The sequence below is a fragment of the Plectropomus leopardus genome, chromosome 12 (genome assembly GCF_026936395.1).
Source record: "Plectropomus leopardus strain MGB_pleo_1.0 chromosome 12, ASM2693639v1, whole genome shotgun sequence".
NCBI classification, from domain to species: domain Eukaryota; kingdom Metazoa; phylum Chordata; class Actinopteri; order Perciformes; family Serranidae; genus Plectropomus; species Plectropomus leopardus.
Window position 1 is genome coordinate 12,094,815 of NC_142187.1, and position 20,241 is coordinate 12,115,055.

General features: G+C 39.3%; 1 protein-coding gene across 1 annotated transcript in view; it reads left to right on the plus strand.

Moving 5' to 3' along the window:
- Nucleotides 1-20,241, plus strand: part of atp1a2a (ATPase Na+/K+ transporting subunit alpha 2a) — a 47,085-nt gene that overhangs the window by 5,862 nt on the left and 20,982 nt on the right. Inside the window, exons 4-12 of the mRNA XM_042498280.2 lie at nucleotides 307-510; nucleotides 3,808-3,921; nucleotides 4,389-4,523; nucleotides 5,845-5,962; nucleotides 7,502-7,770; nucleotides 10,331-10,529; nucleotides 11,528-11,637; nucleotides 16,189-16,323; nucleotides 18,835-18,914. Of these exons, the coding sequence (XP_042354214.1) occupies nucleotides 307-510; nucleotides 3,808-3,921; nucleotides 4,389-4,523; nucleotides 5,845-5,962; nucleotides 7,502-7,770; nucleotides 10,331-10,529; nucleotides 11,528-11,637; nucleotides 16,189-16,323; nucleotides 18,835-18,914 (1,364 nt within the window). The remainder of the gene's footprint in view (nucleotides 1-306; nucleotides 511-3,807; nucleotides 3,922-4,388; nucleotides 4,524-5,844; nucleotides 5,963-7,501; nucleotides 7,771-10,330; nucleotides 10,530-11,527; nucleotides 11,638-16,188; nucleotides 16,324-18,834; nucleotides 18,915-20,241) is intronic.

A 20,241-nucleotide genomic window follows, 5' to 3' on the forward strand; every position in this document is an offset into this window, starting at 1 on the left:
AGTATTTAAGGTACTTTCATGGATTTTCTGTAAATTAGACCTTAACACTATTAGGCAAAATCATGAAAAAAATATTTCAATAAAGTTACTTCTAACAGTTTTACGGCCTAGAACCTTAGATGAGGAGACTCACCCAGTTTATTATACTTGTGGTGTTAAATAGGCCAGGCAGGAATACTTGATGTTCTGCAACTGTAGCAGTAAAATTGCTTTTTAAGCCGCGGTGAAAATGGGGTCGTTGTGTTGTAATAAGATTCCCAGTGCATGCAGAAAAGACATTCATTCCTAAAAATTGCTCTCCCTCAGGGCCTGACCAACGCCAGAGCTGCGGAGATTCTGGCCAGGGATGGTCCAAACGCGCTGACCCCTCCCCCCACCACCCCTGAGTGGGTCAAGTTCTGCCGTCAGCTGTTCGGTGGCTTCTCCATCCTGCTCTGGATTGGTGCCATCCTTTGCTTCCTGGCCTACACCATCCAGGTGGCCACCGAGGACGAGGCACCCAATGACAATGTGAGAAACTGCTTGTTAAACATGCACGCACATGTTCAGGCGCACAGCTTTACATATTAATCACACACGGGGAGAGACGCAGGTAAACAAAGATGGCTACAGTTGTAACACGGGTACAATAGAGCAGAGGTGGGATTAAGACATTGTCAAGTCACAGTTGTTTTGCAAGTCACAAGTTAGTCTCAGGTTCTTGCATTCAAGTCCCAAATCCTAAACTTTGAGTCCCCCAAGTGTGCAGACTACAATGATTTTTGTTGTTGACCGCTGAGTTGTTTTTGTACAGGAAAAAAATATTTTTGGTATCTTTTTTTTCAAACTGGTGCTTAGTGATGTAATGTCAGTTTTTTGTGGTTCTCTTTTGTATATAGTATCTTTAGTGAAAAAAAACTCAAATCCAACTGAAATCACAAATCATTGGTTTTAAAGTCTGAGTTGCACGACTTGCTAAATGCTAACTCTTTCTAAAGAAGTGCTAACATTTTGTTAAATTGGAAAATGTTGCTATAGTTGGGTCTAATGTTACAATAATAATAAAAATATTTTTTCAACATGAAAGACATTAAAATATTCTAAATATATACAAAAATCACATATAAAAAATTTGATCCACGTGTAGATGCAACACACTGTCTTTTAATGTTCTGTAATACATCAAACACAACTCATCAAATGTGAAAAGCAAGTCCTTTTTTCCTGTATTTGTTATAAAGTTTGTGAATCAAATTACTGATTTAAGTGACTGAAGTCAGTCAGAGTCGGTTCCAGGGTTGTTCAGTCCAGAGGGGCCAGCTTCTATGGCTGGTTGGCATATGCTGATTAATATCTTGATATTGTCATTTAGGGTGTTAATTTCTCCATAGCACTTTTTCACATAAGGGACATCTTAAGAAATCTGAAATTTAACGATATTTTTCTCTATGTATATTAATATTCAATATACAGTATATATTAGCAATTTTTTGCACTTTCCACCTTAGCTGCTGAGAAGCACTGGAGGTGTAAAAACTCCCCTGGGCAAATCTACCAACTTCTGTATTATATTTAATAGAGAGTTTGAGCCCAGCTTGCCTCTAAATATAAGGCAGCCTGTGTAATATTGGCTTGGGCTGTGTAAGATTTTATTCTGAGAAAGATTAATCTTCCGTGTACAACATATTTTGAATGACTCATTCACTTTTAATTATAATTTCTGTGGAGTTATTAATTTAGACAATAGAATTTATTGAAATGACAACTCAATATGATCACACCATCTGTCAATAAGACATTATAATTCCACTGAAAATTGAAAAATGGTAATATCAAGTTATGAAAAACTGCTAAATATTCATACATTTTTCACATGTACTATACATATATGCATGAAGTAACTTTATCCTAAGTCTAATCTTAACCTTAAACCAGGGACCAGAAATTGTCAAAATATTCACTGCTGGTGGATTTTCTTACCTTTGTTTGTCTTGTCGGGAGATTTTTCAGTGTGACCTTTACTTAACCAGGATGGCCTCTTGAGATCTAAATCTCCTTTTCGAGAGTGCCGGCCAAAATGGCAACACAATTAGGTCACATGAACCGACACAGAGGCAATGTTAACTAAAGACAAATAGAGTAAGGAACAGACAAGGAAAAAAGGACATGAAAATATGAGGACATTAAAACAGAAAAATTAAATAATATAAAAATCTTAAAACACACAATGATTTGGTATACAATTAAAAGTACCCACTGACCCAGAGAGTGTGACGTAACAACAACCACTGACACTGGCATTAGCAGGGATAAATACCCAGACCACCCGCTGTTCAAATGGAGCCAAGCAGCCATCCATACTGCACTTTATGGCTCCTAGTCATTATGTAATCATCATTCAGTGCTCTCCAAACCCCAGACAGCCTTAAACCATTGCATAATATACAGTAACATACAGTAGATAGACACACGCACATGCACACACGTGATAACTTTAATCTCCCCCGTTTAATCTCTACATTCAGCACTGAGTATGTACAGCTGGATGCTCCGCTGAGCTACTTCAAAGGCCCCGACTGCCTGCAGATTTGGCACTTTGAGCCTTTGCATAATGTACAAGCAGTTATTTAAGATGAAAATCCACCCTAACAGGACTGCACACATCGCTGTTGTCGGATTTAAACTTAATTTAACATGAATTCAATGTTTTTATTGTGCAGAGAGATTGCATTGTCTTAGCATCCTCAGGCTTCCGAGAGCACCGCTGAACCCACACAATTTACTGCCGTATTTTAAAATTCATGCTTGCAATCTGGAAATGGAGCATTTCTTCTTTCAACCCTTTAAACTTTAGTAGATGCAAAAGTGTCACCTGTTTGGACAGATGTCGCCCTACAATTCTGTACAGCTGGTGAACGAGAACAAGTGTCTCCTGAAGCTAGAGGAGGCAAAAAAGCTGAGTTTAAATCTGAAAAGAAAAAAAAAAAAAAAGCGTGTACAGCTAGACACAACCAGGAGCTGCAAACTAAGCGCTGAATTGGAGGCAAATGTTGTAAACACTGACAAGTGATTTTCTGAGGATACAGATGTATTTCCTGGTTCAGAAGATTTTGCACAGCTACGGTAAAAGCAAAAAAATAAAAAGGTATTCAACCGTAAAAGAGCAAAACATTCTGTTTGCTGTCAAGTGAAAGCAGCACCTTCCAAAAGAAGAAACTTTTCAAGGTTTACGAATTTCATTTTCCAGGAGTCCAGGACATACAGTACAGTACACCAGCTGGCAGATGCTTTCATCCAAAGTGCCTGGCTGTCTTGTTTGTATCAGTGAGAGCTGAACCTATAACAGCTTTTTCATTGGTAGAATGGGAAATATTCACAGTAAATAAACTTGTGAAAGAAAAAAAAAGAAGCACCAGAGTAAATGTTCCTTGCTTTCACGCAGCCACGAGAGTCAGGCTGCAGTTCAGAAAGTATCTTTTGGTAGCCTCGCAGATCAGAGTCTCAGTTCTTGCTTTTCTGGGTTTGGGAGACAGATGTTCACTTGGACTAACATTGAATGAACCGTCCAAGATGACAGGAATAGTACACGAGAATTCAGCTCAAGGACGGCTTTCCCCTTTAAATCTCCCACTAAGACTGAGAGCTTCCCCAGGTTTTCTTCATCTTAACTCTTCCCTTGCACTCTGCATTTAAGGTTTTGCTGTTTTAAAACCGTTTTGAGTTTTTTGTAAATCCCCATTTCCTACGCTCAAACATGCCTAACATGAACCAAACTAAGTCAATAATGACACACACTCCCCCTGTGGCTTGTGTTTGCCCCCGTTTCAGTTGTATCTGGGCGTGGTGCTGGCAGCTGTGGTCATCATCACCGGCTGCTTCTCTTACTTCCAAGAGGCCAAGAGCTCCCGAATCATGGACTCCTTCAAGAAAATGGTGCCACAGGTATGTTGATGCGTGTGGTGTTTGGTGTAGTCTCACAGCTTTCTGAATCAATAAGCTGTCCCTCAAGTAGGGCTTACACACTCACTTGAGTGGAAACCTAATAAGCTTGCACAAAGGAAGAATAAATGTTTGAGCCAACTTCGGATTGTGAGTGTGTTTGCATAAAAACTCCCCTTGCGTTATCCACCTCTAGCACTTCGATTGCCTAATTCTTTAATCTATTTAGGCTCTTTTCACTCCCTTCTTGTCTCCTTTTCCACTACCTGTCTTTTCTCTCTCTTTTTCCACTTCCTCTCACTATCTCTCCCTTTCACATACCTCTACACCCTCTGGCTCCACTTTTTTTTATCGCTCTCACTCTTCCTCCTGACTAAATCCTCTCTCTGTTCCCAAACTCTCTCTCTTTCTCTCTCCCTCACACTCCCTCTCTCTTCTTGTCTCTGTCTTCCCTTTTTTCTCCATGCCAGCAAGCTTTGGTGATCCGGGAGGGGGAGAAGATGCAGATCAATGCTGAGCTTGTGGTGCAGGGAGATCTTGTGGAGATCAAAGGGGGAGACCGCATCCCAGCTGACCTTCGAGTGATCTCCTCCAGCGGGTGCAAGGTAGGGGAGGGGTGCTGGGCTCAGCCTAGGGGGGCCTTGAGGTCTCAGTGGGATTACAGTTGCTCAACTGACTTTTGTGTTGCTATGTTTCTTTCTTGTTTCTTTCTTTCCTTTCCTTCCTTTCTTCTTGTTCTTCTTTCTACTTGATAAATTATTGTTTATCTTGTTAACCATCTTAAAGGAACACTTCACTCTCCAAATGATCATTTGTATGTCAGTTACTCGCCCTGTGTTTGTGCACTTTGTTCTTCTCACATCTCCAAAGTGAATGAAAAATCCCAAAAAAGAAGAAAATTCTTCATGAACTGAAGTCATAGGGGACCATGTTTTAACAACAGCAAAACTGTATCAAAACATCCATTTACAAACTTAGAGCTTGTGCGGTATGATCCAGGTCTCATTTATTTAAACTCCCTATTTATTCAGTCGTATATTCAGTTTTCCCTCTACGGGGAATGTCAGTAGGTGTTTGTTCATAATCCACAATACTGGTTAAAAATTTGAATTTGAAAATTCAAAGGATCACTTACATTACCACAATTTATCCTGACATCATATGATTGTTGCAATTTATTGGCAAAATCCATCCAATAGATGTTGAGAGATTCTGGTAGTTTCCAGTAGTCAGACTTATTGTATTGTATCTACAATACTGCTTCCAGATAGTAAACATTTAAACCATCAGGTTACTATTTAAGCATCTCAGGTCAAGTTTCCCTAATTTCTGTTAAAAGGAAGGTCAAAATTTCCCCTTGAGTAAATGTCCTGAATGGATTTAAGCCGCTGCTTTTTTTTTTTTTTTTGCTGCCAACTAGTAACATTTTCATCACATTTACACACATTACATACATTGTGAAACTGTTGTGTGGGTAGCATATCTGGTAGTATTTTATGAAGGCACTTACATCACCCCCAAAACACTTGTGTGTATGGTTTGCCTCCAGGTCACCTGACATTCGTCCAACAAAATTTTTGAGTGGCCAGTTTTAATGAAAACCTGAGTTTGACTGTTTAAGCAGAATCTCTTCATGAGTTAGTGAGAGAATTAGCTTGAGTTAGTCTCAGTAGATTTTGAGTTAGTGCAGTATGACTGTGGTAATCAATGGCATACATGTTTCCACCTATAGAGAAACATGGGAAAACTCACTAAGACCAGAAACGGGTTTTGACATGACAAAGAGAGTTGCACTTGTTGCTGCTAAGTGCTGCTGCTTTCATTTCCACCCTGTCAGTCTCACCTCCCCTCTCTCTCCTTTTTCTGTCCCTCAGTCTCACTGGGTAACACCATTCTCTCTCCTCCTCTCTCCCTATTCTTGTAAAGGTGGACAACTCGTCTCTGACGGGAGAATCTGAGCCTCAGACTCGCTCCCCAGAGTTCACGCACGAGAATCCTCTGGAGACCCGCAACATCTGTTTCTTTTCCACCAACTGTGTCGAGGGTCAGTAGGCCACATCTGCCATTATCTTGTCTCTTATCGCCTCTAAAAAGTCTCCTTTAAGCCATCTGGTGATCAACTATCAGTGTGTTTCAGTGCATTCATTACAGCAGCCATGCCTCCATCCTACAGTAGTGCGTAGTTATTGAATTTTGAATGCATTGAGATTATTAATGAGTGTTTTCATTTGAAATTCAACCGATGGGAGTTTTAGTTGGTATTTCCGTTGCTATCAATCATCAAACGGTAATGCAGTCAGCATTTCAATGGGATTCTCATATCAGAATCTGCAGCTTCATCAATCTCTACATCTAAATTCAAATGTAGGTTGAATATTAAGTGAACGCTTCCTCTCAAAAGTCTGTTCATTTTGGGGAAAAAAAAGCTTAAAGTCAAATAAGACTTAGAATATTTGGGGGATCCAGCCTGCAAATGCCCTCATTTGTCAGCTAATGATTTATCTTTGGGTCAAAGTTCATTCTTAACCCTGGAAACAGTTGAGAAATACCACCACAGGGTCCATTACGTAGCTGTCCAGGAGCTTTCAGTCTTATCACATAATCACTTTGCCCAGTTGTCATGGACTTGAAGATATTTAAACTTCCATGTACTTTAACAACTTCTCTTTTGTGTCAACTTAAAAGCAAAGATTCATTATTTAGTTTTTTCCTTTAAGAAAAATGCAATGCCAAAATTTGATATTGATCATTGTATTGTATATGCCAGCAATGCATTTTCTTTTTTCAAAACAAATCAATATCTGAATCAGTTATGAAAACTTAAATTAGAGAGTAATGTTTAGTCCGCTGTCTTATTGTCTGTGACTCAGTTTTGCTCCCTCTGTGTGGGTTGTGTTTAAAAGATCAAGTCAGACAAAGCACACATAAAACCCCACCATATTTTCCTGCTTAACTTTAGTGCTGTCTGCCCACGCAGATAGTTGGGGTTTTATGCATGTCCCTAAAATTTCTGCTTCCACCCTAATACAATGAAGGTAAATGACATTTTATCTGTGGTGCTCACAGCATTAGAAATGACATTTAAAAAATCAGTAGCAACATTTTCTTTGCCAAAACAATGTCCCTGTTGCTCTGTATTATCCACAGATCTCTCTTTGAACAGCTTCCATTGGAACTACTTTCTACTGAGAAAATAGTCCCTGTGAAAACTGCTGATAGTGACATCTGTGGATAACATTATTTGTATTTTACGTGTTTCAGATTCTTTCCTCACTCACTCAGCGGACTCAACCATCAATCACTGCCCAACACCTGTAATTCTCCTCCATCCATCACCACTCCTCATCCAGCCCCATCACATCCCTATCAACCGTCCTCCCTGTTTACAAAATACAGCACTCAACTCCCACTGTGTCTTACACACTTTTAACAGTCATTTATCTTTTTACATATTGCTCTCAGAAGCACACACACATTTCACTAAAGCAGTTAGAGTACTGGGTCAGCCACCTGAGGCCTTGACATCTTGTTTTAAAGGGCTTTTATCCAGACAGACTAACAGTGAATCACCACTCCTTCTCAGGTACGGCCCGTGGCATCGTGATAGGCACCGGTGACCGAACAGTGATGGGTCGCATCGCCACGCTGGCATCGGAGCTTGAAGTCCGCCGTACACCCATCAACATCGAGATTGAACATTTTATCCATCTCATCACGGGCGTGGCTGTCTTCCTGGGCGTGACCTTCTTCATCCTGTCACTCATCCTGGGCTACACCTGGCTGGAGGCTGTCATCTTCCTCATTGGCATCATCGTGGCAAACGTGCCTGAAGGACTGCTGGCTACTGTCACTGTGAGTGAGTGTGTGTGTGTGTGTGTGTGTGTGTGTGTGTGTGTGTGTGTGTGTGTGTGTGTGTGTATGTGTGTGTGTGCGTGCGTGCGTGTGCGTGCATGTGCATGCGTGCGTGCGTGCGTGTGTGTTTGTGTCACTGTGTTTTATGAGAGAGGCTCATCATATGAAGCTTTTACTGATTTTTGCCAAACAAAAGAGCAGATCAGTTTGAACATCTTTTTAATGGGATTTTATGTTCTCAAACAGCCTCTTCTTATTTCCGCTGCGAGAAGACAAAGTGCACTTCAGTTTACAATGAACAAGGTCCCCTTGTAGCAAGGACACAACATAATATGCTTCTGGGAATAGTGAATAGAACCGTGGGGAATAGTCATAGATTGGCAAACCGAATAAAAACAAAAAGTTAAAGATGGTTTGTGCTGCAAATTGTAAGTTTTATTTTCATTACTTGTTTTTTTTTATTATTATTAGATTTTTACTTTGACAGTAAAAAAAAATGTCAAGATAAACTAAAATGCGGTGGATGATTATTATGTTCAACATAACTTTAAAGGACTACTTTTCTCCCCAAATAATTGTTTGTATGTCAATTACTTACCCCATATTACCTTTGATTTGTGACAAAATCTTTGTTTTTCTTGCATTACATGCCTCCAAGGTGAACGAAGAATCCAAAACCTGAGAAAATTATTTTTGAATTGAGGTCATCAAACAACAGCAAAACTATTTCAAAACATCTGTTTCAAAAACTCGCGCACAACTCGTACTGTAAAATATAAATCTCATTTATCCAGTCATGTGCTCAATACTTTCCTAAATGTGTGCTTTTTTCGATGAAATAGAAATTTATTTAAAAATGAAAAACACTTCCACAAAATGCCTGGGCATGCGCAAGCATTTAGACTTGTCATTGACCATGAGCTCTGTTTACATGCACCTAAACCTGTCGTTTCCTGACCTATTAAGAAGCTTGGAGGAGGGATTTCAGTTGGATGCATGAGCAGAGTTCAAATGCCCTCATGCTGCCCTGGCAAGCTCCACATCTTTGTTTAAGACTGTTTAAGTGTTTAAAATAGTATTTTTTTTATATAAAAATGCATGTTTACAGCATGAGTTGTGTTAGAATTTTTAAATCGATGTGTTGGCATAGTTGTGCTGTTGTTAAATGTGACCCCCTTTTACTTAACTTCATCAAGAATTTTCTCTGTTTTTGGATTCTTCGTTCAAGGAGGCATACAATGCAAGCAACTTTTCATTTTAAATTTAAGGTCACATGGAGTGAGTATCTGACTCACAAATGATCATTTTGGGGTAAAGTATCCCTTTAAATTTATTGCAAACATATTAACAAACTATTTTCACATCCAGCAGACACAGAGCAACATCAGCATTCATTTGAAGTCTTTTTTTTCTGGCCATCCAACAAATATAAGTCTATTATTCACTCTCCTTTTAGCTTTGTTTTGGTCTTCACCAACTCCTTAGAAAATATATCTGGCACCTTGGCTGCTACATGTATGATTTTCTTCACCAGCTATTTGTTAACCTTGCTGTTTGGTGCTGGGCAGCCAGCTCATAGTGGGTTAATGTGCTTGTTTACTGAAAATAGCTGCCTGAAATGAGATTGATGAGCCTGGGGTTTAAGGGTCTGAAAATGAGCTAAAAGAGGCTCAAAAGCTCTGTAGAACTAAGAGGGAAATGCAGACTTGGATGTTAATTCGCCATGGGTTGTCATCTTGAGCAGCTGTTTTCTCATTACATGCAGTAATTTGATCCATTGTTAACATCAAAATATTGATTATTGCAGCACAGAGTGTGCCAGCTCTCGAGCCCTCATATTGTGCCTGCTGGCTCACTGTCATGGTTTACTGGCACACCTAAATGGATCGGAGCCATCATCAATGTTATTAGTTACACCTGTGCTTTTCCTAACACTAATTTACCCTCTGCGAATGTTAGCTGTAGCTCTAATGATACTAACAGAACACTGCAAAGCAGGTGATTTATTACTGAATGTTGGAGTTGCTTCAATGTTGAAGTGAATCTAACTTTTTTCTGCAACAATAAACAAAGTGCGAGCCGAGGTGGATGCCAGCTGGCATTTGAAATGCCATCAGTCGACATTTCACTGGTCACAGAAAATAAATTAACTTCCAGTGACTGGTTTCTGTAGTCGCTCCCGCTTTAAACACACCATGAGTTGTGTGTGGAAATGTCTGTGCATGTCTGTGCTGCATTTGTTGCTTTGTGAGTAATGTGGCCAGCTTGAGTTAATGTGCATTGATGTGTCTCTTACAACATATGGAATGTGTCTATTTGTTGTATTTTTATGTCCCTGTGCACCTGCTTTTAACCAGCCAGCACACACACACATGCAGATGCACACTTCCGCTGTAAGGCACCTGGCCCATGCATGGTTTCACATGCACAAACACTTGAACGCACCGGTGCATACACATGCTCTCTTCCCTGCTCGACTAACAATCATCCATCCTCCTTGCCTCTCCTCTACACACCCACCCCACCCCCCACCCCCCTTCCCCTCCCGCCGTCCTCCCAGGTGTGTCTGACTCTCACTGCCAAGCGAATGGCCAAGAAGAACTGTCTGGTGAAGAACCTGGAGGCCGTAGAGACTCTCGGCTCCACCTCCACCATCTGCTCTGACAAGACGGGCACGCTGACCCAGAACCGCATGACCGTGGCCCACATGTGGTTCGACAACCAGATCCACGAGGCAGACACCACCGAGGACCAGACTGGTGAGACAGAGAGAGAGGGAGAGATGAAAAGAATGGGAGGAGGAGGGAGAGAAAGAGAGAGAGTGGCAGGAGAGGCTAAATAAATAAAAAGGGGAGATAGAGTGTGTGGGAATGCAGAGGGGGAGTGTGACCACCTGCTGAAATGCATCTGTCCAATGTTCACGCCACCAGCAGACATTGCTATTCGCACTACCGCTTGGATTAATTGAGTAGCGGTATGCAGTGGGCGGCACAACCCTCAGCTACAAACATGTCTTTTGCCAGAGTTCCTCAGCGAGACTGCTGCTGCGGAACCAATCACATTCCTGTCTCCCACCAAACAGCTACAAGCTGAGCCAAATTTCAAAGAAGCTTTTAGCAATAAACCAAAAGGTTTGGAAGATGAAGAAAAAAAACAGGTGTTCTATGCATACCAATGAGTATTGAGTCAGGGGATTGTGCAATAATACATTGAATAGCCAGCAGTGCTGACAAAGGCCGCACAGCTGAAACAGTGCAAGTGCTGAAGAAGAAAAAAAACACCCTGTATTCATTTTTTAGGAGTACAGACTATTTCTGCAGCTGTTGCAAGTTTTGGAGCCTTTTGCACCTTGTTCAACAACTCTAGCCACAGTTTGCCGCTGTGTACTCACTGTATGTTGCATGATGTTATTTTATTCTGTTTTTCACAATAACAGTGACAGTGACCACTCTAGAGAGCCTAATAAAAAAATGAACACAGCAGAGTGAAGGTCTTTTCAGTTAGATTAAATTTCCAAACAGCTTCTATTTTTTGAGACATTCTAGTTAAGAATGAATGCCATTTTCCAGATGGGGGAATTGAAAAATCACTTTTGTCTAGGAATAAGTGATTGCTCGACTGAGCTGACCCCTATTCTGTTATTTAGCTACAATATCCAGAGCTATTCTCCGAACCAAGAGTTAAGTCAGTAGCATAAATACTGCATGAGCCTTACTTAAAAAAAAGTCTAACACAGCTCCTTCTGTTATTCTCTCAGGTTTGGGTTTTGACAAGAGCTCTGCTACTTGGGCTGCTCTGTCTCGCGTGGCCGGCCTGTGCAACAGAGCTGATTTCAAAGCCGGACAGGAGGACTATCCCATCCTGATGGTACAAACCTCCACCCCACACTGACACTACAACAGCAGCTTCCCAAACCTTTGCATTGGTGGTTCACTCTCATAAATTATCTGTACTCTGTAAAGCAGTGGGGTACTGGTTTGGTTTAATCTATGGACGTTGTGAGCAGGTCATTTTAGATTTGGATCATGCATGCGCATTATTCATAAGACATAATTTTGCATACATGGCTTGCAGATAGGGCAAGTTAACAACATCAGGCCAGTGTTAGGTGAGCTGTCACTCAAAGATAAGCAGTGGTGGAAGATTCAGATCATTTAATTAAAGTTGCTAGTATAGTATAGTATAGTATAGTACAGTATAGTACAGTACAGTGCAGTATAGTTTAGTTTAGTTTAGTTTAGTATAGTATAGTATAGTGCAGTATAGTGTAGCACAGAATAATATTGTATAGTATAGCTTAGTGTAGCATGGCATAGTGTAGCAAAGCATAGTGTAGCAAAGCATAGTATAGTATGGTGTAGTGTATTGTAATATAGTGTAGTATAATGGAGTAGTATAGTCTAGTGCAGTGAAGCAGGTTTTAGTATAATATAGTATATTGTAGTGTAGTGTAGCATAGCATATTGTAATATGGTGTAATATAGTATAGTATAGTGCATTGTGAAAATACTCCATTATAAAAAAAAAACTATATTAACTAACAAAATTGTACTTAACTGTGCTTAAATAGGGGGATCTTCCATTTTGATTTCAAGTCTTGTCGATACCATGACACCATGGAAGACATATTAGCTTTTCCTCGCAAGTATTGTCTTTGTGGCCACAGCCTTCTGTAGCAAATTCCTCCATGTCACACAAGTCCACTGCTGTCTAGTCAACTGAAAACATATTAATGGTTGCAGAGGAATTCAGAATCTGCCTTAACACCGAATTACAGGTCAAAGATCAAATTCTGTTATCAGTAGTGAGTGACATAAAAATGTGATAGCACATGGAAAGCCACTATTGCTGCAGTGCTATTATGCATTTTCAAACACTACAGACCTTTAAAAGAATCACTATTAGACATGGTCGCTCCAAACTGGCACAATCAACCCTTTGGCTAATAAACTAATACCTTCATACCCGGGTGTCCCTTTAATGCAGTGAGCACAATATATCATTCAGAACACTGAATTCGTTTTTGGTTTTAGTCTCTTTAGGGTTATGTTGGTAATAATAAATAAATAAAACAACACCAGACTTACCCTTTGGGTTAAAGTACACCCAAATACAAAAGTTTTACAGTAGTCATAAAAGTAGCGGTATGCACATAAGCACTTTTCAGAGAACTCTAGGAAATATTCAGACCCTTCACTTAAATGAAAATAGCTACTACATTGTAAAAGAGTCCATCACATGTAAAAGGCTTTTATTCAAAATATTACTCAAAGGGGAAAACCCACCTTAAATTTAAATATGTTATTTTCATGGAAGTCAATATTGATGACTATGAGCTACTCTTTTTCAAAGCCAGAAACACGAAACATAGTCTCAGTATTGTGATATCACAAATATAAAGTCTGGAGCTGCATCATAGACAATGAATAGGAGCCTGATTCTGATGACCCACACAATGTTTGTTTCCTTTTTTATACCCAAATGAGCTTTATTATATTGTAGTGTTGTCAGTTGTCATCCCAATTCATTGTCTATGGAGCAGTGCCAGACTTTAAAACCCATGACATCACAATTCTGAGCTTTAGCTCCCTAGTTTTTGAGCTTGGGAGAGAGTTGTTCATGATTACTAATATTTTAGGACTGTCTTAGTCCATAGAAGTAACATGCATGAATTTGAAAATGAGCATAGTTCCCCTTTAACATCATAAAAATGTACTTCAAGTGATAAAAGCAAAGTGACTCATTATGCAACAGAATTGCCCCTATCAGTGTTACATTATCATATATTATATCATCCAAGCAGCATTTTAATGCTGCAGCTGGTCGAGGTGGAGCTAATTTTATCTACTTCACACATCATTGAGCCGTTTAATCTACTGTATAACAACGTATCTTATTTTATAAACTGCTGATATGAGTTGTGTTTAACATCTTAATATGATAAGTGACTAAGTGTCATATAAATGTAGTTATAAGTGCAATATTCCCCTCTATTTATATTTACAATATTTATTATACTTAACTTAGTTAGACCACTGCTATTGGGTATAACACAAGTAAATAAAACAGTAAAAACTGTACACTACAGTGCAGTATTAAGTACCATAATATAGAGAAAATATAGTTTAGTTTAAGAGTACTTGAGAATTGCACAGGAATTGAGTAAAAGTATTTTGAATTCTCATCTGCAAAACAGCCAAGCCTCACCTACAGGGAGAAAAACAACCCATAAAAATGATTCGTCAATACCACTTGACACAGGTGCACTATACACACATACTGACTGACACAGTTAGCCTCCTTCTCACACGTAAACACACACACACACACACACACACACACACACACACACACACACACACAATAATCCAATGCACCCCTGGAAATAACTCCCCCACACTGATATACAAACACACACACTGCTGGGTAGGTAAGTCAATAATATCCCACACTTCTACCTACCGCTCTTCTCCAACCTGTGCTACACTGACCTGAAGAAATTCTCGGTGTGGCTGTCAGCGACAGGGATTACAGCTTCTTGGCTCCGGTGGGAGCAGACCCTGCCGCTGCAGCCTCTCTGCCCCCTCGAGGTGCCCGGGCATCCTCACTGCATTAAGTAACAGCCATATCTCCTGACAGCACTCAAACATAGCAGTGAAGTCCATATCTGCACTTGGAAAAACAAGAGAAATGGAATTTCCTTGATCTATTTATTCATTCATGAAAAGGCACAAACAAGGACAAATCTTGCGGCGCGCGTGTCCTTGTTTTGCAGCTGTTCATGAATGAATAAACAGGAACAAAGAGAAATCTCTTGTCTTGGTTCGGCCCCTGTTGGTATATCGGCCGTCAGGTCAATCAGCTCTGCATGGATTCTAATAAATTGGCTCCAAGAGCGGGATGATTTGTAGTGATCATCATGGATTTTTAAAATTTTTTATCAAGGAGGGCTTTACAGGTTATCAGAGGAGATTTTTTACCTTAAATGATTCAAGCACCGCAGAAGCAACTTTGTCACACATGTCAAAGCTAGTAAACCTGCAAAAAAACACAAAAAACTAATACAGAGCAATGTGCATCCAAACAGGGATAATTCAATCCTGAGCCTTGTAAAATAGACCTCTTTACCATCTGTCTCTTTGTCTGTGTGAAATTTAGTGTGCAGATGTCTACATGTGCAAGTAGTCTACACGGATTAATGGACCTTTTCTGAATGTTAAAATGCATAAATTATATTTAAAGGAGTAGTGTGTAAGATTTAGGGAGACATCATGTCAGTGAGCTTTGCAGATTCCAACTAGCTGAAACTTCTTTAGAATTCCTTCAGTGTTTATCGTTCAGGATCTGGGAGCCAAAATTTTGCGGAGGTCCTCTCCTCTCCAAAACAAATGGAACAAATGGTGATTTATATTTAAAAAAAAAAAAAAACACCCAGTAATGCAGTTTCAGGTTAAAAAAACTGGTGTTTTTCTGAGGCTCCTTGCCACATGGGGGCTTCTAACTAAGGTGGCAGACGAATGACCATATCTATAGCCAGTGTTTGGTTTGTCCATTATGGGCTACTGTACAAACATGGTGTTGCAACATGTCGATCTCCATAGACAAAAACCTGCTCCCTTTGTAGATATAAACATCTTACTTTTACGTAATGAAAACACAGTGACTCTTATTTTCAGGTGATAATACACTAAAGAACTCATTATATTCCATTCCCGCTAATATATCCCCCTAAATCCCACACACTGGACCTTTAAACTCTGTGTTTAAGTTTTACCTCTGCTCCCCATTAAAGCATGCAGTATCGCTATAAAACTAATGTTTACTTGTTCAAACAAAAATGGACCACACAGAACAGTGTTTTGTGCTTTAATTCCTTCAAGCTTTAATTTACTTGTTAGCTACATCCGTAAAACTGCTTTGATATTGATTATTGCCAACAGGCAATGGTCTAATGTCTTCCTCTGACAATATTTATTTTCAACTCTTCATATCTAGGACCTTTTACATCCATACCCTTTAAAACTGCCCTTAAAAATACCTTAAAAAGAGTACACATGACAAACTAACCAGCTGTGTTTTTCCACAAGATGCTGAGCTGCTGTAATCAAATTATTATTCATCCCCTAAACTGAAAAAGAAAACTAAGTTTTGCGCTTTCATTACCTCTACATTAAATTGTTACATAACTTTAAAAACAATGTGGCCAGATTACAAGCCCGGTGATGCAGATGATACTCTGCTACCTGCATTATTAATGAGAACCATAATGGAAGGAAAGCAAGTCCTCTCAGGTACTGCTTTAATCAGTTAAAGTTGCCTTCCACCGCAGTGTGATAAACACAGGGAGTGAGACAGACAACACTCATTTCTTAATATGCATATGTGAGTGACTGTGCAAATGTGTGTGTGTTTCCCCAGAGGGAGACGGCAGGGGATGCATCAGAGTCAGCTCTGTTGAAATGCATCGAGCTGTGCTGTGGGAGTGTTCGTGAAATGAGAGTTCAAAACCCCAAAGTGGCAGAGATCCCCTTCAACTCCACCAACAAATACCAGGTACGGCATGGGGCTAATGTTGCATCATGGCTTAGTGCTGCTGATGCAAGTCTACAATGAAATCCTAACATCCATTTACACAGCATTCATAATTTACTGCATGGTCACTGTGGATTTCACGCAATGTTTTACAAAGGAAAATGTATTTTTTTTAAGTTTTTAGTTTTAAACTTTTAGATTTTAATTTATTTATTTATTTTTTTCTATTTATGAATTATATATTATTGCTTTTAAATCTCAATTTTCTTATTAATTTTAAATTTAATGTTTTTTTTTTTTTAAAAATTCATTCTGTTAGAGCTCTTTAAATTGACAATATTATGATGTTTTAAAAGATGCATTTCTAACTCTTGAAGATCACTTTTTTTTTTACCTTAGATGCTTTGAGTGAATCATGCATATTCATTTTTAACCTTTTTCCATTCAAGGAAGACAGCCTGAACATGCATGCTCTTTTAAAGCGACACACTGCTTTACATTCATACTGTTGCACACATTTATGCTCGGGAACTGCCACAACAGGCCACAGGCACATCACTGTTTGCTACAGAGAAGCTGTTGCAAGGTTGTGATGTGTGTTATTTGTGAAATCTGTTTTTGTTTGAGATGGTCACAGCAAAAAGACTAGTTTTGGGTAGGGTTGGATGAGAAAGACCTTAAAGGGACAGTTTACACCAAAATCAAAAATACATATGTTTCATCTTACCCATAGTGCTATTTATAAATTTAGATTATTTTAGTGTGGGATGCTGAGTATTGAAGATATCAGCCATAGAGATGTCTGCCTTCACTCTAATATGATAGAACTAGGTGGCACTTGTCTTGTGGTGCTCAAAGCATGAAAAAAATACATTTGAAAAACTCAACAGAAATGTCTTTTTCCAGAAATCATGACCCAAGATAATCCATATACCTTGTTGTGAGCCGTGTAATGTAACCACATCACTGTGGGGGAAGTGTACATCTACTGCTAGCTCACTTATAGCACCACTAAGCTTGCTAAATTTACAGCATAGCCAAGGAGGATGCCATTAATCATTACTTCTCGAGTTCTCACGAGCCTCTCATCCATGAGTAGATGTACGCTTCCTTCTGTGCTGTGATATGGTTGGAGGGTATAGTTCAATAGAGAGAAAATAGTTACTCAATGAAAATGCTCACAACAAAGTCTGTGGATTATCTTGAGCAACCGGGGCATGATCTCTTGTAAGAGACATTGCTGTTGAGTTTTTCAAACATATTTTTTTGGTGCTTAGAGTACCACAAGTCAAGTCCTATCTGGCTCCATTACATTAGAAAGACAGCAGATATCTCTACGGCCACTATCTCCACCACTCAGCAGCTCACACCAAAACAACCTAGACTGAAAAATAGCACCACAGTTAAGAGAGAAAGTATGTATTTTTGAATTTGGGGTGAACTGGCCCTTTAAATATATTGTCAAGTGTGAGGAGCTCTATCTGATAATTTACATTTTAGACTATATCATATTTTTCACTAGGCAATTCACTACATTTCTGATGACAATAAACAAGCTGTTTTGCATGGTGCTTTCACATCACAGCCAATATACAAACACATGTGGAATGTTGGTACATTTTAAATTTATTTTCCTTATCAACAACAACAACAAAAGCATTATTTTCTCAGTGATACTTCAATTTTATGCTTTTTTACTGTACACAATAGATCACAGCAGGCACTTGTGGGGTGTTAAGATAAGCTGCATGCTTTGTTACATGTAGGAGTTGATAACAACAACAAAAAAATAAAAGTTAATATTGAACTATGTAAAAAGTCATCACACAGAGCTTTAACACTTTGCTCAAGGGCACCGCAACAATTAAGACAAGGGGAATGTTTTTGCTTTGCACACCCAGTCTTCCTCATCTCGTCTGGAGATTTGAACCGGCATATGAATAACACAACAGTGATGTTGAAGCAAACAAAGGACTTCCTGCATGCATTTTGTGCACCTGTTCCCTGACTTAAAATAGGAACGTCTGTGTTGAGGAGAAAAAAAAAAAGCAATTTTGCTCTGGTTTCCTGAGATTAGATATGCTGTGACTCAGATACAAATTACCTGGGGGCGTGTGTGTGTGTGCTTGTATGTGTGTGTTTGCATGTGTGGGTTTTGGGGGGAGGGATAATGCAAAGTGTAACACCACACGAATACATGTGAGAGTGTGAATGAATGCTCCTACAAAACGGGGAATACATGTGACTTACAATCTGCACTCAGTCAAGTCAGCGTTGATAGCACTTTTATTTCAAACCACTCAGAAAGATATGACACCTGCATCTAAGACATGATTGCTGGTACGACTGTGACATTCATTGCTGAGCGTTACTAAAGAGCATCTCTTGTCCTGACCCTTGCTCTTACTAAAACAGAAACATTACAGAGCAAGACACACTCAGCCATAAACTACATGTTGCATCTTGTTTCAAAATAAATCCTTTCATGTTATGTCCTCACCAATCTTCAAATATTTTCCACTTTTTTTCAAGCTCTCTGTCCATGAAGCAGAGGACAATCCCTCCGGTCATATTCTGGTCATGAAGGGAGCGCCGGAGAGAATCTTGGACAGGTTGGTTAATCAATAACAGATTGATTAAATGTCTCGCAAGTGAGGAAGCACAAAATTTGTACTTTTTCATTTACCTATTCCTTCTCTTCTAGGGATGAAGTGAAAGTAAACAGCACATGCCTGAAAGGCTGGAAATATTCTATATGTATTATTTCTTTATTGTTAACAAATCCCATGAAAATACTAAAAGATCCTAGTAACGAGTATTGTGTATCAAAAACCTGATAAACACAGCTCATATCTCTGTGCAATGTCTATCTGTTGAAAAAAAACAAAACTATTAAAATCATACAGAAAAATAAGTAAAACTTTATCACAATGAACAGGGTTACTATAGATTGAGTTGATGCAACATTCACTTTATGTCCTGCTGACATAACTACTCACAAGGGCACCAAATGTGTATTATTCCACTGGTGAAAATAGTAACCAACACATTCACTGTTTACTCCTGTTGGAATAATGAACACTGCCCATCAGCTGTTTTTTTTGGAAATTGACCCACCCCTAAAAAAAAAGCAATTGAACTATATAATTGTGACCTTTTTCCACTGGAACTAATGGGCTTGGGGCTAACGCACACAGGCAGGGAAGGGAAATTGCAAAGTTTTGGTTTTAGTCCTTTCAGTGGATTTGTTGAAAATGAGAAAAATAAAGAATAGCACTGACTTCGCTGGCAGTCCGTTAGTCTATGTTGTCTTCCAATCTTTTCATCAAAAGCTTTTGTTTATGTTTTGTGTTGTCTGTTGTTTACACGCCTAAATAGCAATTACCAGTGCTGCATTGACTCATGTCTTTGACTAATCACTGTACACTTACTTCACTCAAGGTTTCCTCTCTCTTCTGCTGGAAAAGTATGTACTCTGAAATACAGGCTAACAGAGTCCATCAAAATGGCATTCTAAAGGAACGTTTCTACCAAACACTTTCAATACTTTCAGCACCCTTCGAACCAGTAGGCCCATACATCAATCTTTAGAGTTTCCATCGCCAACAGTACTCAATATACGCTGGGTTTTACCAGATAGTAATAACTGCGTCACCGCACCGTCCAGCTCTAACTGTATTTCCTCATTATGGCCAATTCAAAGGATCACCTGGACCTCGCTAATCGTACACAGAGTGGGGTTGCACACCGGCATTTTTGGAATGAAAAAGAACAGGCATTAAGTCCATTAAGCGCAAGAGTGATGATTCTCTATCGACCAATCAGTAGAAGTGTTTCTACCTCCACCTTTTAGTATCAGATCAGTGTGCTAGGTACCTCAACAGACGGGTGAAAAGAAAAATGGAACGCAATACAACAGTTCTGTTGGTACGATCCACA